General features: G+C 35.2%; 1 protein-coding gene across 2 annotated transcripts in view; it reads left to right on the top strand.

Annotated features, from left to right (window-relative positions):
* The window catches only part of PDS5A (PDS5 cohesin associated factor A), a 77,851-nt gene that overhangs the window by 32,443 nt on the left and 24,503 nt on the right, over positions 1 to 20,905 (top strand). For both annotated transcript variants that reach the window (XM_066185637.1, XM_066185638.1), the window contains exons 5-16: positions 234 to 331; positions 814 to 940; positions 4,291 to 4,371; positions 5,824 to 5,964; positions 6,997 to 7,112; positions 7,898 to 7,992; positions 8,863 to 9,008; positions 15,088 to 15,239; positions 18,414 to 18,527; positions 19,127 to 19,208; positions 19,943 to 19,991; positions 20,121 to 20,260. In XM_066185637.1, the coding sequence (XP_066041734.1) occupies positions 234 to 331; positions 814 to 940; positions 4,291 to 4,371; positions 5,824 to 5,964; positions 6,997 to 7,112; positions 7,898 to 7,992; positions 8,863 to 9,008; positions 15,088 to 15,239; positions 18,414 to 18,527; positions 19,127 to 19,208; positions 19,943 to 19,991; positions 20,121 to 20,260 (1,341 nt within the window). The remainder of the gene's footprint in view (positions 1 to 233; positions 332 to 813; positions 941 to 4,290; positions 4,372 to 5,823; positions 5,965 to 6,996; positions 7,113 to 7,897; positions 7,993 to 8,862; positions 9,009 to 15,087; positions 15,240 to 18,413; positions 18,528 to 19,126; positions 19,209 to 19,942; positions 19,992 to 20,120; positions 20,261 to 20,905) is intronic.

The raw sequence follows: 20,905 nt of genomic DNA, 5'->3' as shown, positions 1-20,905 counted from the left end.
TATACTTAAGAAATGAGATCATTCTGTACTTTGTTTTTTCTGGATATATCTTGCAAAGCTCCTCTGTGTTTGGAGCTTTTTGTATGCAAAGCAAATATCCACTCTCTTTCCCCAAAGCATTTATATCTACTGTATATTATTTTTCCTTAAATAGAAAAAAACCTCATTGCTAACATGATTATGTTGCCTAATGTGAAGTTGTACTAGCCTAAATATCCTAATTTTTGTTTTAGAATTTAGCTTGGGTCAAATCTTACAACATCTGCTTTGAGTTGGAAGATTGCAATGAAATTTTTATTCAGCTTTTTAGGACTCTTTTTTCAGTTATCAAGTAAGTTGAATCGCTTCCATTATATTAACTGTCAAAATATCATCAGGTTTGAGAGTAGACTTAATCATTGCATAGTCTCCAGATAAATATGTTTGAACAGAAGTCTTTATTTCCCTAAATGAAGAGCTACCAAAAGCAAATGACTGAACTACTGACACTATGGAGGGGTGTGTGTCCAAAAGTAGATGTGTTTTAAAATTTGTTGTCCACATTACAGCCGTATACTTCATTGTGGTTAGTTTATCTACATTGTTGTATTGGTTGTTATTGTCCTTTTTTATTTTGGTTCTCTTAAAGCGGAGCTAGATTGTTCTACATTTTTGAACCTCTCTATAAGAGCGGAAAGGCACATAAAATAGTTTTGAGATGTGGAGGATGTAAGGGAGCGCAAACTGGACGACATTAGATGTTGTTTCTTGATTGTACTGTTAGTATTTGTCAGTCTGAGAATTTAATATGGGTAATATTCTTTATGATCACAGTAATAGCCACAACCAGAAGGTACAAATGCATATGCTGGATTTGATGAGTTCTATCATCATGGAAGGCGATGGAGTAACTCAGGAGCTGCTGGACTCAATTTTGATTAACCTCATTCCTGCACACAAGGTCTGCCAAGTAAAATATTATCATAGTATACTGTTACAATAACAATAATTCTTACTGCCTTTTGCATGTTTTATCTCTTTATACACTTTAGCTATATGACTGTTTTATTTTCTCCCATTCATGTGGGAATTACCTGGTGCTGTTGATTAGTTCTCTCTAGATTATTTGATACCAAGAGATTGTGCCATCTCAGGATCTCGGTACTGTAACATAAAGTGTTTTCAGGCAACTATAAAAGAAAAACATTACACCTTGAGCATTGTAGGTAATTGCTTGGTTTGCTTTTGGGATATGTTGGGGTTTTTTTAATAGAGAAGGTATTTAATATTTTTGAATTTAAAAAAAGAGAGGCAGGGGTAAGACATTCCCAAGACTTCCGTGGTATCCTGCTGTTCTGCCCAGCTTGCCAGTCAGACTTTGCTGCACCTTCCTAGTTGTGCTTCCCACCCCTTCCATGGTTTTTCATTTAATTCCTTTATAAGGAACAAAGTGACACAGAACACACAGACATTCCCCTTCTTGGAAGAATTTTATGTTCCTTGAAAAGGGGATCACTGGGTCTGACTTGAGTTTTTAAGGTAACTTCACTGTAATGCCTTAATAAATTTAAAAAGAGAATAAACACAACTCCTTTAGCTGTGAAATAAGAGAAAATGAGGTGCAGGCTGGTGATGCCTTACAGTGACCAAGAAAATTGCCTGTACTTAACAAAAATAGTATGGAGTACTGTCAGTTTCAGTTATTAATTACAGCAGTTTGACTGTGCTCTGATTACCAAGTATGTGTTCCTGTTTGTTCATTTGTTAATTTAAAATTACAAAAATTAGGCAGGTCCATCCATGACTACATAATACAATTAGTATACAAAAACAGGGACTATTGATTTGGTTGCATAAAGAAGGAGAATTCATGGAAATGTGTAGCGTGGGATTGACTAAGCTGTGGCCATTGTTGTTTACCTGTGAAATTTCAACAAGTTTATAAAAGTATCTGTTGTTGGAGATGAGTTTGCATTCCTTCTGTCATAATCATGAGACAGGAATACCATTCTGTCAAATCATTTTTATTGACAGAAATGAGATGTCTTATTGAAACTGCTAACACAGAGAGGCCTCTTACAACAAGAGTCCCTGTGAAAATATACTGTTCTTTGTAAATTGCTTATAATGAATTATAGGCAGTACATAAGAGGAATGGAAGTAAGAGAGTTGAAATCTGAGGTGGTGCTGTTTATGGTGGGCATTGCTCTGACGGTACAAAGGCCCAGTAAAACCTCGTACGGCTTAATGGTGTGTTGTGACTACTTGATTTAGGCAAAGTAAAAGTGAATGTGATCCTTTAAAATTAACATTGTTATAGTTCTGCCTAATGAAGAAAATTCTCAAGCAAGGCTCTGATTAAAGAGGGAGATTGGTGTAAATATGGAGTTGTAATGCATATGTTATATCACTTGGAGGACTGGTGCCACCCTTGCTGGCTCTTGGTCATGACTGAGCAAATAATACTCTGCAGTCGGTGCTCAGTATTGTAATTTGGTCAATATGTCAGTCTGTGTTACTTTGTTTCCTGTAACAGCACTTAAGAAAAACAAAACAAAACAACAATAAAGTTTTGTCTGATCTGCCCAGTGGAGTTTGACTGTTGTAACTATGTTCTCCTTTCATGAACAGATCTCCAAGAAAATTCTGTGGTTATATTGCTTGTCTTTAGATATGTAAATCAGAAGCATTGTAGCCTTAAGAGCACAGCTGATTTTCTTGTAGAATGGATACAATAGCAATACTTCCAGGTCTGTGCAAAGCAGTCAGATACCAGTCATTCTCTGCTATGACATTACAAAAATACCACTCTGGCAAGACCTGAGGGAAGTTTGTCTTTGTAAAGAAGCTGAAATAATGTGTTTTGGGTAATGCAGTCTGGTTTTGTTGTTTATTAAGACATGATATAGGGTCTGCCTCTGAATTTAGGTTATATTCATTTGTACATTCATTCGTAGTAAAGCGATGGTGTGGTGTACATTGTTCTCTGTGTGTGCTAATGTGACTCTCATCTAGTAAATCCAGGTTTTCAATAGCAGTAGCATGTCACATTTTGCTCAGATTTTGACCTGTGGCCTCATACTGTAGTTCTTTCTATTAACTTCAGAAGTGCTATTCTATAGTGCTATTCTGTGTATATTTTTCTTCCCAGTCTTACTTAAGTTATTCCTTAAAAACATTTTCATATGTTAAAAATATGTATTTTCTTATGCATGTTCTACAGCATGGGTAGTCCAGACCCACAGGGTCTCTTTTCTCCTAATAGTTGAAATAGTTGATTATTTGTTTTATCAAGTTATATATTACTTTCCTAGGCTGTTTTGGTGTTTGGTTCTTCAGTGTTGTGGTGTTCTGCGTTTGTGTATTTGGGTTGTTGGTTTGGTTGTGTGGAAGAAACTGTATTGAAGACCCACAGAAAATGTATTTTAAAGTTTAAGATTGGCAGTCCTTTTGTTTATTACTGGCATACCAGTCAACAAGATTTCATCATGGCTGGATTTGGGAGAAAGCGTTGGGATAATTTTTGAGAAGAATTGATGAAAATCTCTCTGTCTTCTATTAGGAGGCATCAGTTTAGTGCTTTGGTGACTGAGGAGATATTTGTTTGAGCCTTTGGCCACTTGCTTCTCTTTACTATCTGTTGATGAACTGTCTTTGTCATGCCGTTAGTTAAAAGAACATGGCAGAGTTGTTCTCAATGTAGACTTTCCAAATTCTGTATTTCCAAGAATCTGTCATCCCTAGGCTTTGCCTGCATTTTGTCTGCAGTGATTTGTAGTTTTCAGGGCAATCAGCTCACCCATAGCTATTTTTTTTTCCCCTCCAAGCTGCATTAATCCTTAGATGATAAGAGCTACAGCATGTGGGATTTATACAGACTTGGACAGTCAGGTTTTTCAGATGTGCAGTTACATTCTTTTTCTTGCTCAAGAGCAATATAAACAATTTTCAGATTTGTCATGTTACAATCAAATGCTTGCTTGGAAAGTTAACTCCTAACTCTGCCCAAGTGTAGGTGCTTTCTGTAGTGTCGCTGTGGGCTATCTCAGAGCATATGATACAGTCTCTGGAGAAGTCAGTGCAGTTTTACTCTTTAGAAAAGGCTGAACTTGCTATACAGAGTGTACCTTTAATGAGTATATGAGGGGCAAACAAAACCACATTTAAAAATTAATTTAAATTCATTCATTCTTCAGTGCCAGGTTTGGTGCACATAAATTTTCAGAGTATGGAGGTATGACAATGTTTCTTCAAAACTTATTATTGCATGTGAAAGCTCTGTAAAATTTTATTATATTTTCTTTATTTCAGAACCTTAACAAACAAGCGTTTGATCTTGCAAAAGTCCTGTTGAAAAGGACCGTCCAGACCATTGAACCATGTATTGCCAATGTATGTAAATTAATTAATCCATGTAACTTGCAAGTAACAAGTGTTCTTGTTACTGTCTTGATTTGTTGGAGATTTGATGGGTATTTTTATTCTTTTATTGTTTATAGAAGCCACTACAATTTTCCGCATAGGATGTTGTTGGCTTGGTTGTTAAGTGTGTGCAGGATTTCAAATAAGCTAAGAGGAAATTAATTTTTATCCATCCTAGTCTAATGTTAAGACTAAATCTAGGCTGTGAAAATGGTGACTACCAAAAAGCCTGTTAAAACAAAAGGAATTATTAATACTTCATGTGTCCAGCAACCAGACAACCTCATTTCATACTAAGCTTTAGGGTGAAACATTTCAAGCTGCCGGCTCTTTGCTACATTTTCCTTCCCCTCCTAAACTTGCTATGACTTGTAGTCATAAAGAGTAAAAGAACTATGCTTTTTACAGGGATTCAAATTATAATTCCTTCTTGTTGAATGCGAGTGTTGCATGTTCTGCCTATTAATACAGCTACTGCAGCCTTTGATGAATATGGTCAGATCCATTCTGTTGCCTTTCCTTGGTGCTGAAGCCAATAAAATTAATAAAATACAGAGTAGTTTAAAACGGAATTAGGCAGATTCATAAAAGATTAATCAGTAAGTATTTAAAAGCTCGAGGAGTCTCACTAACAGTTACCATATTCCAATTCCCCTGTTTTTTTAAGCTTTGTAGCTAGTCATATGGAAACAGGATCGTACATAAAGTAACCTTTGAGTTGATTTAATACTCTTTGTCATACTTTCTTTTTCAAGTGTATAATAGCTTTTTTTTGCTATTGCATTTGCCCTGTTTAAATACTATTAACCCACAATATCTAATAGGAAGTATTACATTTTAATATACTTTATATAAATCCAAAAATAAATAATTCATAATTTAGACTACTTCAGTTTGTTTCTCTTAGATCACTAATGACCTTGATACATTACCCATCAAATACTGCAAGGCATAACATAAAGATGTCTGACATTTTTTAAAACTGATTTGAAGCAGAGAGCCTTTATTTTCAGGATTTGATGATCTTCAATTGGATTGGGTTTCAATGATAAGAATTTTTTAAAAGTACTAACTTCTTTTCATCAATGTTCTACTGGATGAACATGCATTTTAAGTTAACGATTCTTTTATTACCTGTTAATTTTGCTTGGGAGTCAGTTACCAAGATTTGAATTTAAATTATCAATTTGTCATGTATTAAGCTATCTTGATAGAATTAATAGAACTGAACTGAGAAGGATGTTTGTAATTTGCTTGACCCAAAACTGTAAGGGTGAAATGCTTTGATGTAATGAAGAAATTGTGCTTTGAGTGCCTTCCATTAGTATAAAACCGTTAATGATACTCCGTTAAAATAAGTTTTTAAAATAATGTTTGCATTAATGAAAGAAAATCTGCTACATAAAACTGTTTGTATTTTAGTTTTTTAACCAGGTTCTGGTACTGGGAAAGTCTTCAGTAAGTGACTTATCAGAACATGTTTTTGACTTGATACAAGAGCTTTTTGCCATAGATCCTCACTTACTGCTGTCTGTCATGCCACAGCTGGAATTCAAGCTGAAGGTGGGTTACAGTGTAGCTTTGGACGATCAGTAAAATTTGTGGGGATATTAAAAGTGCAGAACTGTAGATTTAATAAGTGTTCTACTCGGGGGATAAAAATTCTGTATTTATTGCTTTATTTTGAAGGTAAGTATAATATTAAAGAAGGGATACTGGTAATTTGTATGCAGTTATGTACTTATTGTGCTTGCAAACGTGTATTATGCACACAAAATATATATAATCATTATAATGATAAATTAATGCAGTCTAATGCAAAAGCTGTATGTACTTAGTCTTTGGATTACACCCAAAATTTATAAAGTAATTAGGCTGTGGTTGGCTTATCTTATGAAATGCAAATGTGTTAGCTTCAGTATTGATTTGCAGAATTTTCTTCTATGAAAGAATGTTTTAATAATAGGGGGAGTATTTCCTAATAATTTTATCAGATTTGTTATTGTCAGCTAATAAGTCAGCTGACTGCTTTTGAATCCTTGAAAATAGTTAATTTACCCTGATTTGGAAGTCTGTGGGAGGTTTAATTAAAAAGCTGTTTGTCTTTCCTAAGATTGTAAGTGGACAAGAGAAATAATTTTGTATGTGTGGATGTACATGTAGGCTATGGTTGCAACAAACAAAAGTAACCAAGAAATATGTATTTGGTGAAATTACATGTAACTTTCATTAGTGCATATGTGTTTATAACATCTTAATTGGTGTCTTTTCCAAACACATAAAATAGTCTTTAATATTTTAAAACAAAACATTGTTTTTATTGTCAACTGTATGTCACAGTACTGTGCGTGGGTTTTTATTCCTTAAAGAGAAGGTCCTTTCAAAGCAGAACCATTTATTCAGTGTCTGTAATACATTACCTTAATAGGTATTTGTATGTTTTGCCTCATATTAATCCAATAAGATAAAGAGAATGAGGATTATCAGAAATATTTTCAAACTCAGTTTTTAATCTAACTGTTCGCAAAACAGAAAGAATATTGTTACTGGGGTATTATGGATAATGATTGTCAGTTTTCATGTTTTGATTTTTAGAGCAATGATGGAGAAGAACGTTTGGCTGTTGTTCGACTTCTGGCGAAACTCTTTGGCTCCAAAGATTCTGATCTGGCCACACAAAATCGACCTCTTTGGCAGTGCTTTCTTGGGCGGTAAGGAAATGGGATAGAATTCTGAATTTCTGTTCTTCTTCTATGCTCTTTTTTCTGTTTTTCTTACAGTATTGCATTTTTCTTTGCCTTTTTAGAGGATGTGACTGTTTGTATCTGAACAAGTTACTTTATTAAATCTTTAAAGCGGGAAAATGCACAGTGTTTTATTTTAGAAGGAGGAACCCTGAAGGACTGCTGCTTATTGCTGTCAGCCATGGGCATATAAGTTACGTAGACAGCACATTAGCTGGGTAGCAGAATTTGCACAACAGCTATTGCCAGCATTGTCTGAAATTTTATACTGTTCAGCTGTATCTGCAACTCTGTTCTGCTTGGCATTTACCTTTCTGAGTGAAGGGATACTTTCTTTTACTTAAATGTAGAAGTTCGTAATTTTTTAAATGTTTTCAGATGGCTCCTGTTTGATGCTAATCTACATTTCTATAATTTTGTGTATGCGTGTGTGTAAACACACACATAGAATTGACATTGTATGGAGAGCTGTGTTCAAAAGTCAGTGGGCAAAATCCATTGGGATAAAAAGCATTTTGTCCACATACACTCTATTCATTCTTTAATTTTAGTCCTGACTGAATTTACAAGAAATAACAATTACTTGTACATTATGGAGATAAGTTCAGAACATTTATATTCTCTAATTTTGCCATATAAAAATATTCTAATAGTTAACAGAACATACTATCAACACATGTTATTACATAGAGAGCAATACTGATTTGCAAAGCTAATTAAAAATTAACATTCATCATCTTCTATCCCTCTAGGTTCAATGATATCCATGTCCCGGTGAGATTAGAGAGTGTGAAATTCGCCAGTCATTGTTTAATGAACCATCCAGACTTAGCAAAAGACCTCACTGGTGAGATGCTCATACAGGGGTTTAGAATAATCTACGAAATGAGCAAGGAACTGTGTAACTGTTTTTGTACATAACAGTGTAGTTCTGAAATGTATCAAGACCAATGCTTGATGCTGGATGGAAGGGGTATCTGCTGAGTAATTGATTCCTGTTGAAGACAAGTGCTTGTTATAAGAAAGAGGAGTGTGCGATTTTATGTGGACTTTGTCAGTGAGTCATTAAGGTGCTAACCGTTGCAGAATGGATTTTAAAGTAATTTCAAGTTCTAAAGAAACTTCGGGTGAGGCAAAGCAAATATTGGTGCAACATCCTGAATAATTTTCTAAACCAGTCACTGTGTTTCCCACTATGATGTTCCACTGAGTTCAGAAAGTGCCTTTTTGCTGATCTAGACTACGAAATTTCTTCTTTCTCTACAATATCATTTTAACTATGAGAAGATGGTGAGGCTTAACTGAAAGTACTGTTGTTTTTTGGTGCAAGCTATTGTCAGTATTTTTGATTTATTATTTACATTTTTCACTCTTTGGGAATGAGAGTTTCTTCTCTTTGTTTCTTCTTATTCCCTCACCCCCTATTACTAAAATATATTTTAGTCAACTTCATTTCACTTTATTGCAGCTTGTAAATGAGGTTATGATATGAGCTATCACTCCTATATTCTTCTGATATTTACAGCTATGTAAATGTTTTATATTTAACATAAAAAACATTGGAACAGACGTTTCCTGTGGGTAGCTCTGTATTTAATAGGTTGCATGGTTGTGATCTATGATTGTGATATTTAATTGATTAAGCATTATTAATGAATCAGAAGACATCACACCTGTGTAAAAAAGCCAAGCTTCTCATTTTTTCTGCTCATAACAGAATATTTGAAGGTTAGATCACATGACCCAGAAGAAGCCATTCGACATGATGTTATTGTTACAATTATTACTGCGGGCAAGAGAGATCTCTCTTTGGTTAATGACCAGCTGCTTGGCTTTGTAAGGGAAAGAACTCTGGACAAACGGGTAAGTGTTAATATCATATTTTCAGCAATTACCTGCTTATAATGTACTTTGGTAAAAGTAAAATAAAAAAAAACCCAAAGCCACAGAATCAGAGAATCTTCAGAGTTGACTATTAACAAGAATACTGCCAGGAAAAAAATAATTTTCTTAAAAGAACACCCTAATGAAAATTTCATATTATGGTGATATCAATCAAGTGTTGTCAAATAAATAGGGTCATTTACATGTGGTAAATACAGTTACATTTTAAGAACATCAGAATGGTCACACATGTTTAAGCTGAAGCTCACTATAACCCATTATAATTCTCACAGTGGTCAGTTTTGGCTGCCAGCAGTTTGTGATTAAAGGATTTTTTTTTAAGTCTGCTGGCCCATGTTCAGAATAACTTTCAACAGAACTTTATTCCGAATATTTATCAAGTTCTTTCTTGAATTTATTTGTACTTTATAAGCCTCCATGGCATATGCATCAGTAAATTCAGGTTTAATGCATGTTTGGGAAAAGTAACTTCACTTATTTGGTTTTAAACTTGTCTGATAATTTGACTGGGTATCTCATAGTTCTTGGATTACATAAAATAATGAGTATTCTTTGACTCATTTATATTTAATAAATATGAATATGATATCTTCTCCAGTTCTTTGTTTTCCATTCTAAAGAATCACCTGAGTAACTTCTGCACAAATTGAGTGTTACATACTTCTGATCATTCTTGTCTGAGTGTTCTTTGTCCTGTTGAAACTAAGGTGACCAGATTTGGGAACAATGTGCCACTCATCAGAACGTTTGATTTTGAATGGCATTCACAGTTTGCACCACCTTGTGTATGTACTTGATGGTAACTTTTTTTCTTATTCTGAAACATTCTGACTCTTCTTCTATTTCTGAGCAATGAGCTGACAATTTTAGAAAACATTCATGTTAATATCAGTGTTTTTCTTGAGTAACTTTAGAAGAAATAATGTACATGCAGAGTTAATGCCGGCGGGAGAACCTGTCCTTAATCTGAATTTCTTCCATTTCATTTCGTAACAATTCAGGAGCGTGACATTTTTCTGCAATTCTTAATTATGATGTTAAATCTGATTACCTCAGTAAATTTTATACACACTGTTCGGTTCATTTTGTAATAATTTTTCATATGTAAAGTGTCAGAGATTCCCTTTCAACTCCATCTTATAGGTTCCTTTTGTTCCCTTCATTGTGAAAATCAGTCATTTACTTCCACCCATTTTCCCCTATGTTTTAGTTAATTAATTCACAACAGAATTTTTATTTTAAAGCACTCTGGTACAAGACTTTGTTGGAAGTTTTTTGGGATCCTGATGCATTTTACTGATGTTCTTCTGGGTCTGCTAAAAGTTAGTTTTTAGATAAAACTTCCCATTATATGAAGTTCAATGACACATTTCCATAACTTATTTTTCAGTAGTGTTAGCTCTTTGTTGTCGTGACTGTTCTATTTCAACCTGTTTGCCCATTCAAAATCAGATGTTCTGATGAGTGGCACATTGTTCCTCTTCAGACTCTTTGTTTTCTTTCACATTTGCTGTCTTCAATCTGTTTATGGATTGATTGCAATAATGGAAAAATTTGTATTCAGTATATATTGTCTAAATTCCTGTAAGAGTCATAGGTGGGTTACCACCTGGTCTTAATGATTTTATTCCTACTTGCTTTATTAAGTTTTTTTTAAGTGTCTCTTAATGATACTTTAGGAAACCTCTTCAGATCTCTCTCCTGGAATAAATCTGTTTGTCTTTCAGCCATACAGAAAGGGTCTGGAAGGCTTCCTGCTTCTGGAAGCTTTGGTGAAGATGTTTAGTTAGTATGCTTTTTAGTTTTGAAACTATTCCCTATGCTTCATCAAGGATTTACTTTCAATTGGCCAGAGCTTACACCGTTTCCGGTTTACGTTTTTTCGGATGTGGCTCTATACTCTTTGGAGAGTGATACTTAGTGGCAGACTTCTCTGTGCTATGTAGCCATGTTGATTTTTTTTTTTTTTTTTTTTTTTTTTTTTTGGCCTTATTACTGTTCTTTTTTGATAGGCTATAGAAAGGATGTCCGCTATGTCGTTCTAGCTAGTTACTTCAATTACTTTTTAAAAATTATACATTTTTTTGTTCCCCTTTCAAATGAAAATGTTGCTGTAACGGATTTTGAGATAAGGATGTAATTTTTACACAGGGAAATACTAATTTTGAATATGTTCACTATTACAAAGCAGCTCTTCAATTAGTTATACTTGCAGCTTGACATTGTATGTTTCTCAGAAGTGATCAAGATCACCTTCCTTCTTTCTCAGCCACTAAACATGTCCAAAAGGTCATTTATGAAATCTAAAAACTTTTAGTATAGCCACCATTTTCCACTGGGCTTGTCACCTAGTGAGAATGGGATGATTGTTACTGTGTCTTCAATACAGTGTCTCTGTTTTCCTTTAGCATGCTCCTGTGTCAGTAAGAGGCAGTCAGCTATTACTGCACAGCTGTAATACTGATTTCTACAGAGCTAGGTCTTTTTTTGTGTGGCTTTAAATCAGTGTGATGGCACTTAATGTTCCTCATATGTTTGACTAAGTCATTTCACAGCAGTCATAAGTTTGATATGTTGCATTTCAAGGTTAGGTCCTTTTTCAGGCAATCAGTGAAGAATAACTTCGTCTGTATATGATGTTGCTGTTACAAAAATCTCTGGAGACAGCTTTAATGAAAATATGTCCTGAGGAGAAAATAAAATTGAGCACTGACTAGAAATTACTACAACAAATACTTAGCATTTGAAGTAGACCCTAGCAATATAGGATGTGTTGGTAAATATAATTAGTGCTATAAAATGAAGATCAAGGACTTGTAAACTTTCATCTGCGTTTTTAATTTTTTTTAGGATTTTTCTCCAGTTTGGGAGAAGAACATTGATAATATCCATGTAACTATCTTTATGTTTTCTATGCAGGATTTTTCTCAGTTCCAGGCTGAGTGCATTTTACATACCTATTTTAATAATTCTTTTTCTTTAAAAGAACTCTGTATTTTGCTGACTGCATTTTCCCCTTTGTAGCTGGGTTTCTGTTGGACACATCTACTGCCAACTCCTGAATGATCATTCATCAGTTTGACTTCATCTTTTTAGGCCTGCAATCATCTATCAAATGAGTATCCCTATTACTCTGAAAAGAATGCTGGTCCAGCAGGCTGAAGTAAAGAGCCAACCTATTATTCCAGTTCTTCCTCTTATCTTTATAAATCAGGGAAGAAAATTAAATTGTGCCAACTGGTATGCCATTTAAATGATCTCGTTTTTTCTCCTGATCATATTCTAATTGACACAGAATTGGTGAAGATAGTCTAAACACTTTCTTGAGTAAAAGTTTCTGGCTAAAAGACCCTACTTAATTTTTTTAAGGAATGTCCTTAGCTGAGTTGATCTGTATAGACATTTGAATGATCATTGTAACTATTTAAAAAACAACAATTTAAAACAAACAAACCCCACTTCCACCACTAGTTTTCAAATCCATTTTTATTGCTTCAGATGGAAAAGTAACTCTGGTAATAGATGCTTCCCAAAAACTGAAATCTAGTCTTTGGTAATAATTGTTCTTAGGAAAGCTCCAATGGAACACTGTCTCAAGGGTCTTTCCAGCATCTTCACTTTTCAGAATAATTAGGAGACATTTTAAAAACAAATAACAAAAATAATCTTTTCCATTTTGCTGGAATAATCTTAAGAACCTGAGAAGTTAAGAGAGTTTTGACAGCTGACTTCATTGGCGTTTCTCCCTAACAGTCTTTATGGAGTAGAGACTGAGGCCCTTGATAAGAACTGACTTGCACATCATCATCTTGAAGTCAAAAGCTATAGGGTGAGGAGCCATAGAATCATACACCAATTTTCAGTTCCTTGTTACACATTTTTCAGCATGTGTGTCAGTTTTAACTGTACCGAAAACCACTGTGGCTTTTTCTAGATGAAGGAGAACGATTGTAGGATGTTTATGAAAGGAATAGGTTAGTTGTTCTAATGGGTAAGGTATTGTATTGAACTTTCGATGGCATTTTTTTTTTTTTTCAAAACTCAGGCCAAAAAGTCATCAGTGGAGGAATTGTGTTGGTCAACCAAGGAAGCTAGAGTTATCAAAATTCTTTTAATTAAATCAGGGTAGTAATTCTGTTAGCTGTGTTTATTCATATTCTGCCTTTGAAACTGATGATTACATTCCTCTTTATGTTTATTTGCTGTTTCAGCTTTAATTTTCAGAAGCATCTTACTCTTTTTTTCCCTACACGTATCTCCTATTGAATTACTTGCTTCTGTGGCGTTCAAAACATTCTCTAAGGGGTTTGTTCCCGTGTCTCCTATTGTCAGGCTGCAACTGCCTTTCTACATGCTCTGTGATCTACTCTACAGCGATTTCACTAATCAGAATTCTGTTGGCAATCCAAACCTCCTTTCTTTTGTAACCCTTTGTTACTCCTTCATTTTAGGCTTAAATTTTCTGGAATTGTTTCTAGAAATCCTTTTTCGTTTTCTTCTGACAAGCTTTGCCATCCTTCCTGTCTCATATAGGAGATCTGATGAAGCTGTCACCTGCATTGGAACGGTATATCTGAATGCAGAAAAATATTAATACTTTTCTGAAAATGTTTCCCTTTCAGATCTTCATTTAAAATGTGCTTTAGATTGCAACAGGAGTGAACAAATTCCTGCAGAAAAGCTAAACAATAATATCTATTTATAGCTAAAGTTTTTCTCCTTGTGAAAACTAAAAGATTACTGTGTTATGTTCTAGAAAATTCATTACTATCTTGACCTGTCATTTATGGTTTTAATAGTTAAGAAATATGAAACAAAACGCAAGTTTATTTTTTCCATCTTATTGTTATAACCTACTCCAACGGCTAGTGGTGTCTTGTGGTGACATGAGCCATATTATCTTGAAGATTTGTCTTTTCTTGGCCCTTCAAGAAAAGGAAATCATTCAGTAAAACTATTAAGAAATTAAATGTGCAGTATTTCAGTGGTATGGAGTCAAGCCTTCAGTTTAACAAGATGGAGGAAGTTACTCACAGTATGAATAGTAGTATCTACATTTATGCTTCATAGGCTGAAATGGTCTGTGCATTGTTAGTCCTTGGGAGTTCAAGGCCAGAAGTGATACCTAGTGTGTTCTGGAAGAAATTTTCTGTTTGAATTTCATGCATTTCTGCTAAATGATGTGGGAAAACAAGTGTCTTCTGAGGTTTACTGTGTAAATCATTCTGCATGAGACACTGTGCTGCGTAAATTAATCCTGAAGTTGGTTCTGGTATGATTCCTTACACAAATCAGCACAGAATGGCTTATGAATCTTGTCTGTTAAATTGCTGAATAATGGGATACTTGTTATTTACTTGAGGGAATAAAGTATGACCACCAAAAGCAAGATTGAGAACCCATGAACTCCTCCTGTAGCTGTTGTGCTCTGGGGGTTTTTTTCCCCTTAATCCCTGCAGTTTTAGAGTGATGGCTTCAAGGCTTCAGCAAAATGGGCCTCTCCCACTGTCCTGGAAAGTGGCCTAAGAGTTCAAGCCGAGCAGGTTTGGCTTGGCTGGGGCTCCAGATCTCCAGTTTCTAGGCAGGGGTGCTGGAAGATGGTGCAAGGCAGTGGGAAGAAAGAAGTCTGCCACTTCTGGTGCCTTGTCTCTGAATAGATAAGCTTTCCAAACCCTGACCCAGTAAGACACTTATTCAGGCATACATGTTAAGCTGTACTTAACTTCTTTTCTGTTGGCTAGCTCTCAGATTTTCTTTCCTCAACACAGAGAGGTAATGAAATCCTGGGTAGTGACAATGTTTAATCTGCATAGTACTGGCAAGAAAACCCTTATGTAGGCTTTGCAAATTCTCATCTAGAGGCTTCAAAGAGCATCTTTCAGCTTTTGAAGTGTCTAAATATAGGAGATCAGAAAGTGGCTATTTTGTCTTTCATGCTTCTACATCTTTACTGTATTATATATGGTTTATTTATTTATTTATTTATTTATTTATTGAAACCAATTCCCCAACTTCTTTTAATTTCTTCCCTCTCAAGTGGCGAGTAAGAAAAGAAGCTATGATGGGTCTTGCCCAGCTGTACAAGAAGTATTGTCTTCATGCTGAGGCTGGAAAAGATGCTGCAGAGAAAGTGAGCTGGATAAAGGATAAACTTTTGCACATATATTATCAAAATAGCATTGATGACAAGTGAGTTAATCTAAGTCTTCCTGATTTTAATTGTATAGTGATAAGAGATACTCTGAAAATATGTGCTTATCCTGTGAAAGCTGTTACATTTTGTGTTTGTGGGTTGATGTCTGATGTATTTAGTTAATCATTAAGACATGTATGCACATATTCAGGATTGTTGTATTACCTGTTCATGGATTCATTTTTATATACTGATGAAACTAGATCTGTGATGATAGCAGATTTTCATTAACTGACTACTCTGTAGAAAAAAAATGGTCAAATTCGGCATTTACTAGGCCAGTTCTTGTTTGCATTACTGCTTTCCAGAGGCCAGGCTGTTATAAAATCCATCATCTGTTGAGTGTAATGTCCACACCACAGTACATGCACAGATCTCTCCTTTTGGTATGGACCTTTCGGTATACCAAAAGCTGAAGAAACATCGGGGTGCTTTCATATTTGATTAATCTCTGTTTTGTCACTCAATCCCTTTGATTTTTCGAAATACCATTTTGGTGTTGAAAAAAGTATTTTGGCCAAGGTTTTGGAAGGTTATTAATAGTCTTTCAGAAAGAAAGAAGGTGTGAAGTCATGCAAAGGCAGAATTTCAGCCTAAGTTTTTAGTATGGTAGACTCAGAAAATTCTTTAGTGTTTCTTAGTGCCTTGTTTATACAGCCTGCTACTTCAGTATGTTTTGTTATCTTGGTGACCAGTCTGAATGCGCCAATAGCCTCCTTCAGTCACCAGTTATGACAGTAAATTTTTAACCACAGCAGTGGTGAAGGCTCTTGCTTTGTTCATCTGGCAGATCATAAGTAGGCCATAGTTACAGACTTGATTAGTTGGCACCTCTTTCGAAAATCAGGAAATCTTCACATCGTTTATACAAAGCTAATTCAGCATATGCATAAAAATATACTTTAGTTTGCATTGAGAGGTTTATGGTTTTTTCACCATGTCTACATCTCATTTTCAGTGCACAGGTTTGAGAGTGGACAGAGAATGAATCAGATTGTATAGTGAATGGGGCAGATGTTTTCTGTATTTCTGCTCACAGCAAATGCAGAGCACTGATGGAAATGAGGCAAGGAATTTTAAGGGAAGAGTGTGTCATCAAAGCTGAGTTTCTTTCTCTGACATGATTTCAAAAAGTCTGATTACACTATTGAAACTAGCTTTTTCATGAGGAGGCATAGGTTGTATCCTGTTTGTTTTCTGGGGGTCCACACAAAGATTGGTGGCTTGATTTTTTAATGTTCCTCTAGGTCAGTTTGATACTCTGAATTTTAATTCAAATTCTGCTAGTCTTCAAAGGCTGACAATTAAGTTCTTGCTCAGTGACATCATGGGGTTGGTTTCCTGATCTCAATGGAGGTATAAATGTGTTTCAGTGCTGTAGTCAAGATTTTAAAAATTCAGCACCTGATGAGCTGTAGAAATGCTATGATCTTTCAAGACAGTCTGTCCAGTCCTTTAAACACATAAGCAAACATGGGCCAGAATTCGCCAGCTCTGGCCTATTTTCCTTCAGTAATGCAGCGAAGAGGATAAAAAATAACAGTGCACAGCTCTAAGCCTTGGAGTATTTTCCAGAGGTGCATGGGATAATGCTAGTTCTTTGAGAAGATAATAGTGCAGTATCACACAGAACTCAGGCATGAAGTGGAATAGATCAGATTTTTTCCCACACATTGATAACTTGGTCACTTGATAACATTTTTGTTGTTGCTTGACTGTTCACATACGTCTACTCAAGACTGAAAACTTCTGACCATAAGAGCTGCCTCCCATGTGTTCTCTGAGCTTCTTGGTTTTACAACAAATACACAGGGAATGGAGTGAAATAACCACATCTGATACAGTGTCCAGTTATCAACTATTGTTATGCTAACCAGTCACTTTCCTCACAGGAGAGAAGTGTCTTGAAGTTATTCCCACTTTGTAAATTGTGACCCTAACCAACAGGGACCAGGGTAGGGATGATGCAGTCTCTCCATTTGTACTGACAGCTTTTTAGAACGTGTATCTGTAGAGACACGGGCTAGAGTAATGTTCATAAATTGCTAAGAGCTCTGATGCCTCCAATCTCCTATTAAGCAGATGGAGTCCCTTGAGATCTGAAGATCCCGTTCCCCAAACTATTTAGCTCGTGGAGTTAGTGGTAGGAGAGTGTACATTTAAAGAGACAAAGCCAAGTTTTCTTTAATTTCTTTAATGGACTGTCTTGAGATAGTTGTATCCAAATTCATGGCCATCCTTTTATTCCTCTGTCTTGCCATCATGTCTCTTGGCATTTTCTTTCAACAAAAATAAGCTGTGTGAGCAGAAATAAGGTGTGTTTGATCTGTGCTGCTCTGGTCTCTGTACAAGGCACTCACAGAGTTCTTCCTAGTACTACTGCATTGGTGCATAGTGAAAAAGTTATAAAACACATACGCAATATTTGTCAATAAATATCAAATTGTATAGCTGAACATTGTGCACAGCTTTCATCAGTATGAATTAACATTTGAATGTTCTTTGAGGGGCTATAATTAGATGAACTACTGTATTTTGTGGTTCAAAGTTGGTATTCAATGTAAAACTTCAAATGTGTATTTAAAAAGATAATTGGAGATTGTTTCTGCTGGTTTGGTTTGTTCTCACTTAGTTTCCCTTTTGCACCTTTAGTTGTGTATGCTTTAGTGTTCCTTCATCTCCACCTTTTTGGTGCTGACTTTTAGCTTGCGTATTAGAATGAGTAAATTCTCAGGTATTACAGTTCAAATTTAACCATTCCCTCAAGGATACTTCAGATTTTTACTTTTTCTCCCCTTTGAGTTATATGCTTGTATTCTTTCTCCTTTAATTGAGCTTTTTACTGTCTGTGTTCCTTCCTTCTATACATTAGAATAAACAAAGGGAGATTCTCAGATCCGAAAGACAAGGAGAATTTGGATGGTGACAGATTTTCCTCTTAGAGATGAAAGCTCTTGAGTAGCAGTTCTTGCTAGTCTTTCTGTCAGTAGTGGAAGGAATCTTTATGGCTGAGAAAAAGGCCACTACTTTTTTGTCTTCTTTCTTTGTTGGAAGATCTGGTTTTAATGACTTCCAGTATTTCTCATTTTTTCAGCTTGTCTGAAAGATATCACTATTGTTTGACACGTGCAATAGTGATTTCTCTTCTTTTTTTCCTTCTTTTCCTGCAGATTACTGGTTGAGAAAATCTTTGCTCAGTATCTTGTTCCACACAATCTGGAAACAGAAGAGCGAATGAAGTGCTTGTACTATTTGTATGCTAGCTTGGATCCAAATGCTGTCAAGTAAGTGTAGTTTTTATTCAACAAATTTTTGCTTTCTTAGGCTTTTCTAACATCTCTGTTACCTTACTTCTAATATGTAATAAAAATGCAAATAATGGATGCTTAGCATTATTTGCAAGTATCATAGTATTTGAAAGCATTTCCCTTTTGTTTAGGAACCCAACATGTCCATTAGACTAAAGGATCCCATGATGTTTTAGAAGAGCGGGTTTATCCATTCATTTTCATCAAATGAGAGCACTGCAAACTTAAAAGTGCTCAAGTGATGACTTCTAGGTTTGATCTGTAGTAGGGACCATGATGTATCTGTAACTGAATTCTGGTTGACGGTGGCCTATTTTTTTATTTGGGTGGTTGTAAGAAATACTATGGGTGTCTGCATATGTTAAATTGTTCCTAGAATAAGAGAGATGATGTTCTGTAAAAAGAGAAAATCAGTTCCACCTTGTTTTCAACAGTTATTTTCAATATTTGGTAGGTTTTGATTGTACCTAGCAAGTGTCGCACTTCTAAGATAAACAAACAATCTTGTTTATTAAAACATCCAGCATGTTCTTGTCATGAAGAAGCTTTGCTTTTCTGGTTTCCTATTTTTGCAGAGCGCTGAATGAGATGTGGAAGTGCCAGAACATGCTCAGGAGTCACGTACGAGAATTGCTGGATTTGCATAAGCAGCCCACTGTACGGTTCTGAAAATATTTATACTTTATCCAGTGGATCTATGGGACTAATTTATTGGGGAGTTTTAATGCTGTGTTATTTGTTCAGTGTAACTTTGTTATTCATTGATTTCTGTATGTAGACAACATTCCGTTCTCACAAAGTAAAGTTGCTTTCTGTAATGCTTGAAGGTATATGACCTCCTTCTGTTGATCATTCTTTCGTAGTACTGCTCGAGAACTTTGGAACAAGTTTTAAAAGTTTCAAAGGTTTTTGTTTGCTTTTGGCAGACCTTTCTCTTTCCTTGCTTTCTAAGAGATTTTGAAAATGGAGTATGTTGTAACATAAAGCAGTGATTTCTTTGTTGGTTAGAAAAAACAGGGTTTTAAGTATTTGTACTGGAATTTTTCTAGTAGAAATTTTAAATAGAAGGGCATTGCTTTGAGGTTTTGGTGAGTGGGCTTGTGGGAATTTTCTGTTTCGGCTGTAATGGGCTCTTTTTCCTGATTTTGACCTGTTATGTGAATTAATGAATTTTTGCAGTTCTTTGATGTTACAAAATTTTTTCCCTTTCTGTGTAGTAGCTGCTAATGATAGTTACACTAATCTAGTATCTATTCTTAAAACAAAAACATAAAACATAAGATTCAGGAGTAGAAAGTAGTGCTGCAGAAGAACTAACAGATCAGCTTAAAAGTGTATTTTATTAAGGAGATATTGCTGATTTGCTTGTCTGTTTTTGCTGTTGTCCTCAGTCAGAAGCAAACAGTGCTGCCATGTTTGGAAAGCTGATGACCATAGCAAGTAAGTATTAATAACTTTCTATAAACATTCTGTAACCTACTATAGCATTCCTGGAAACTGTATTTGTGTGAATCTTGGCCTGCTGAAGTTGCAAATTTATCTCATGTTAAACTGTTTTTAATCATACAGAAAACCTTCCAGATCCTGGAAAAGCACAAGATTTTGTGAAGAAATTCAATCAGGTTTTGGGAGATGATGAGAAACTTCGGTCCCAGCTTGAACTGTTAATTAGCCCTACATGTTCTTGTAAACAGGCAGATGTCTGTGTGGTAAGAAAATGGAAAAGCAAACTTTTATACCAAAAGTATTTGTGCTTAAAACAGCTACCTGGAATTAATGGTTGCCTTAGTTACCTAAACATGGTTTTTACGTGTTTGCAATTTTCAAAAAGTGCCTTTTTGATTAACTTGTGGAGATTAGGGAAAAGATGATTATGATCATCATCTTAAGAAAACATTAGCTTTATTCCTTCCTGGGATTATGAGCATCAAGCATAATGTCTAAAGGACCAGTTTATTTCTTCAAAATATTGTATTTCAAGTGCTTGTTTTGTGGTAGGGTTCCCAAACTGTCTTCTCACATTGATTCAGCTTTCAAGGACCTGCAAGTCATCTATTACCATCTGCATATTATTAATTTATCTTTCATCCTGGAATAGTATTTTGAGATCTTTCTTTCTTTTTCTCATATTATTTAACCTCTTTGACAAAAGTACACACCTTAATATTAAATTGTACTCTTCCCGATTCTGCCAACCACCAGAGGTTTGTTTTTTTTTTAATAGTCTAAGGCAAAGTAACCAATTTAATTGATAGAAATTACAAAGATCACAAAGAGCACCTACAAACAGACATAGACTTCTTGGGTTTTGTCTAGTGGCTCAGAAATTTTGCAGGGAAATTTTGAATTCTATT

This window comes from Chamaea fasciata, unplaced genomic scaffold (assembly GCF_029207755.1).
Source record: "Chamaea fasciata isolate MVZ Bird 193981 ecotype frontalis unplaced genomic scaffold, bChaFas1.0.hap1 SCAF_6, whole genome shotgun sequence".
Classification (NCBI taxonomy): Eukaryota; Metazoa; Chordata; class Aves; order Passeriformes; family Sylviidae; genus Chamaea; species Chamaea fasciata.
The sequence above is the reverse complement of the archived record's forward strand: the minus strand, read 5'-3'. Positions and strand labels throughout refer to the sequence as shown.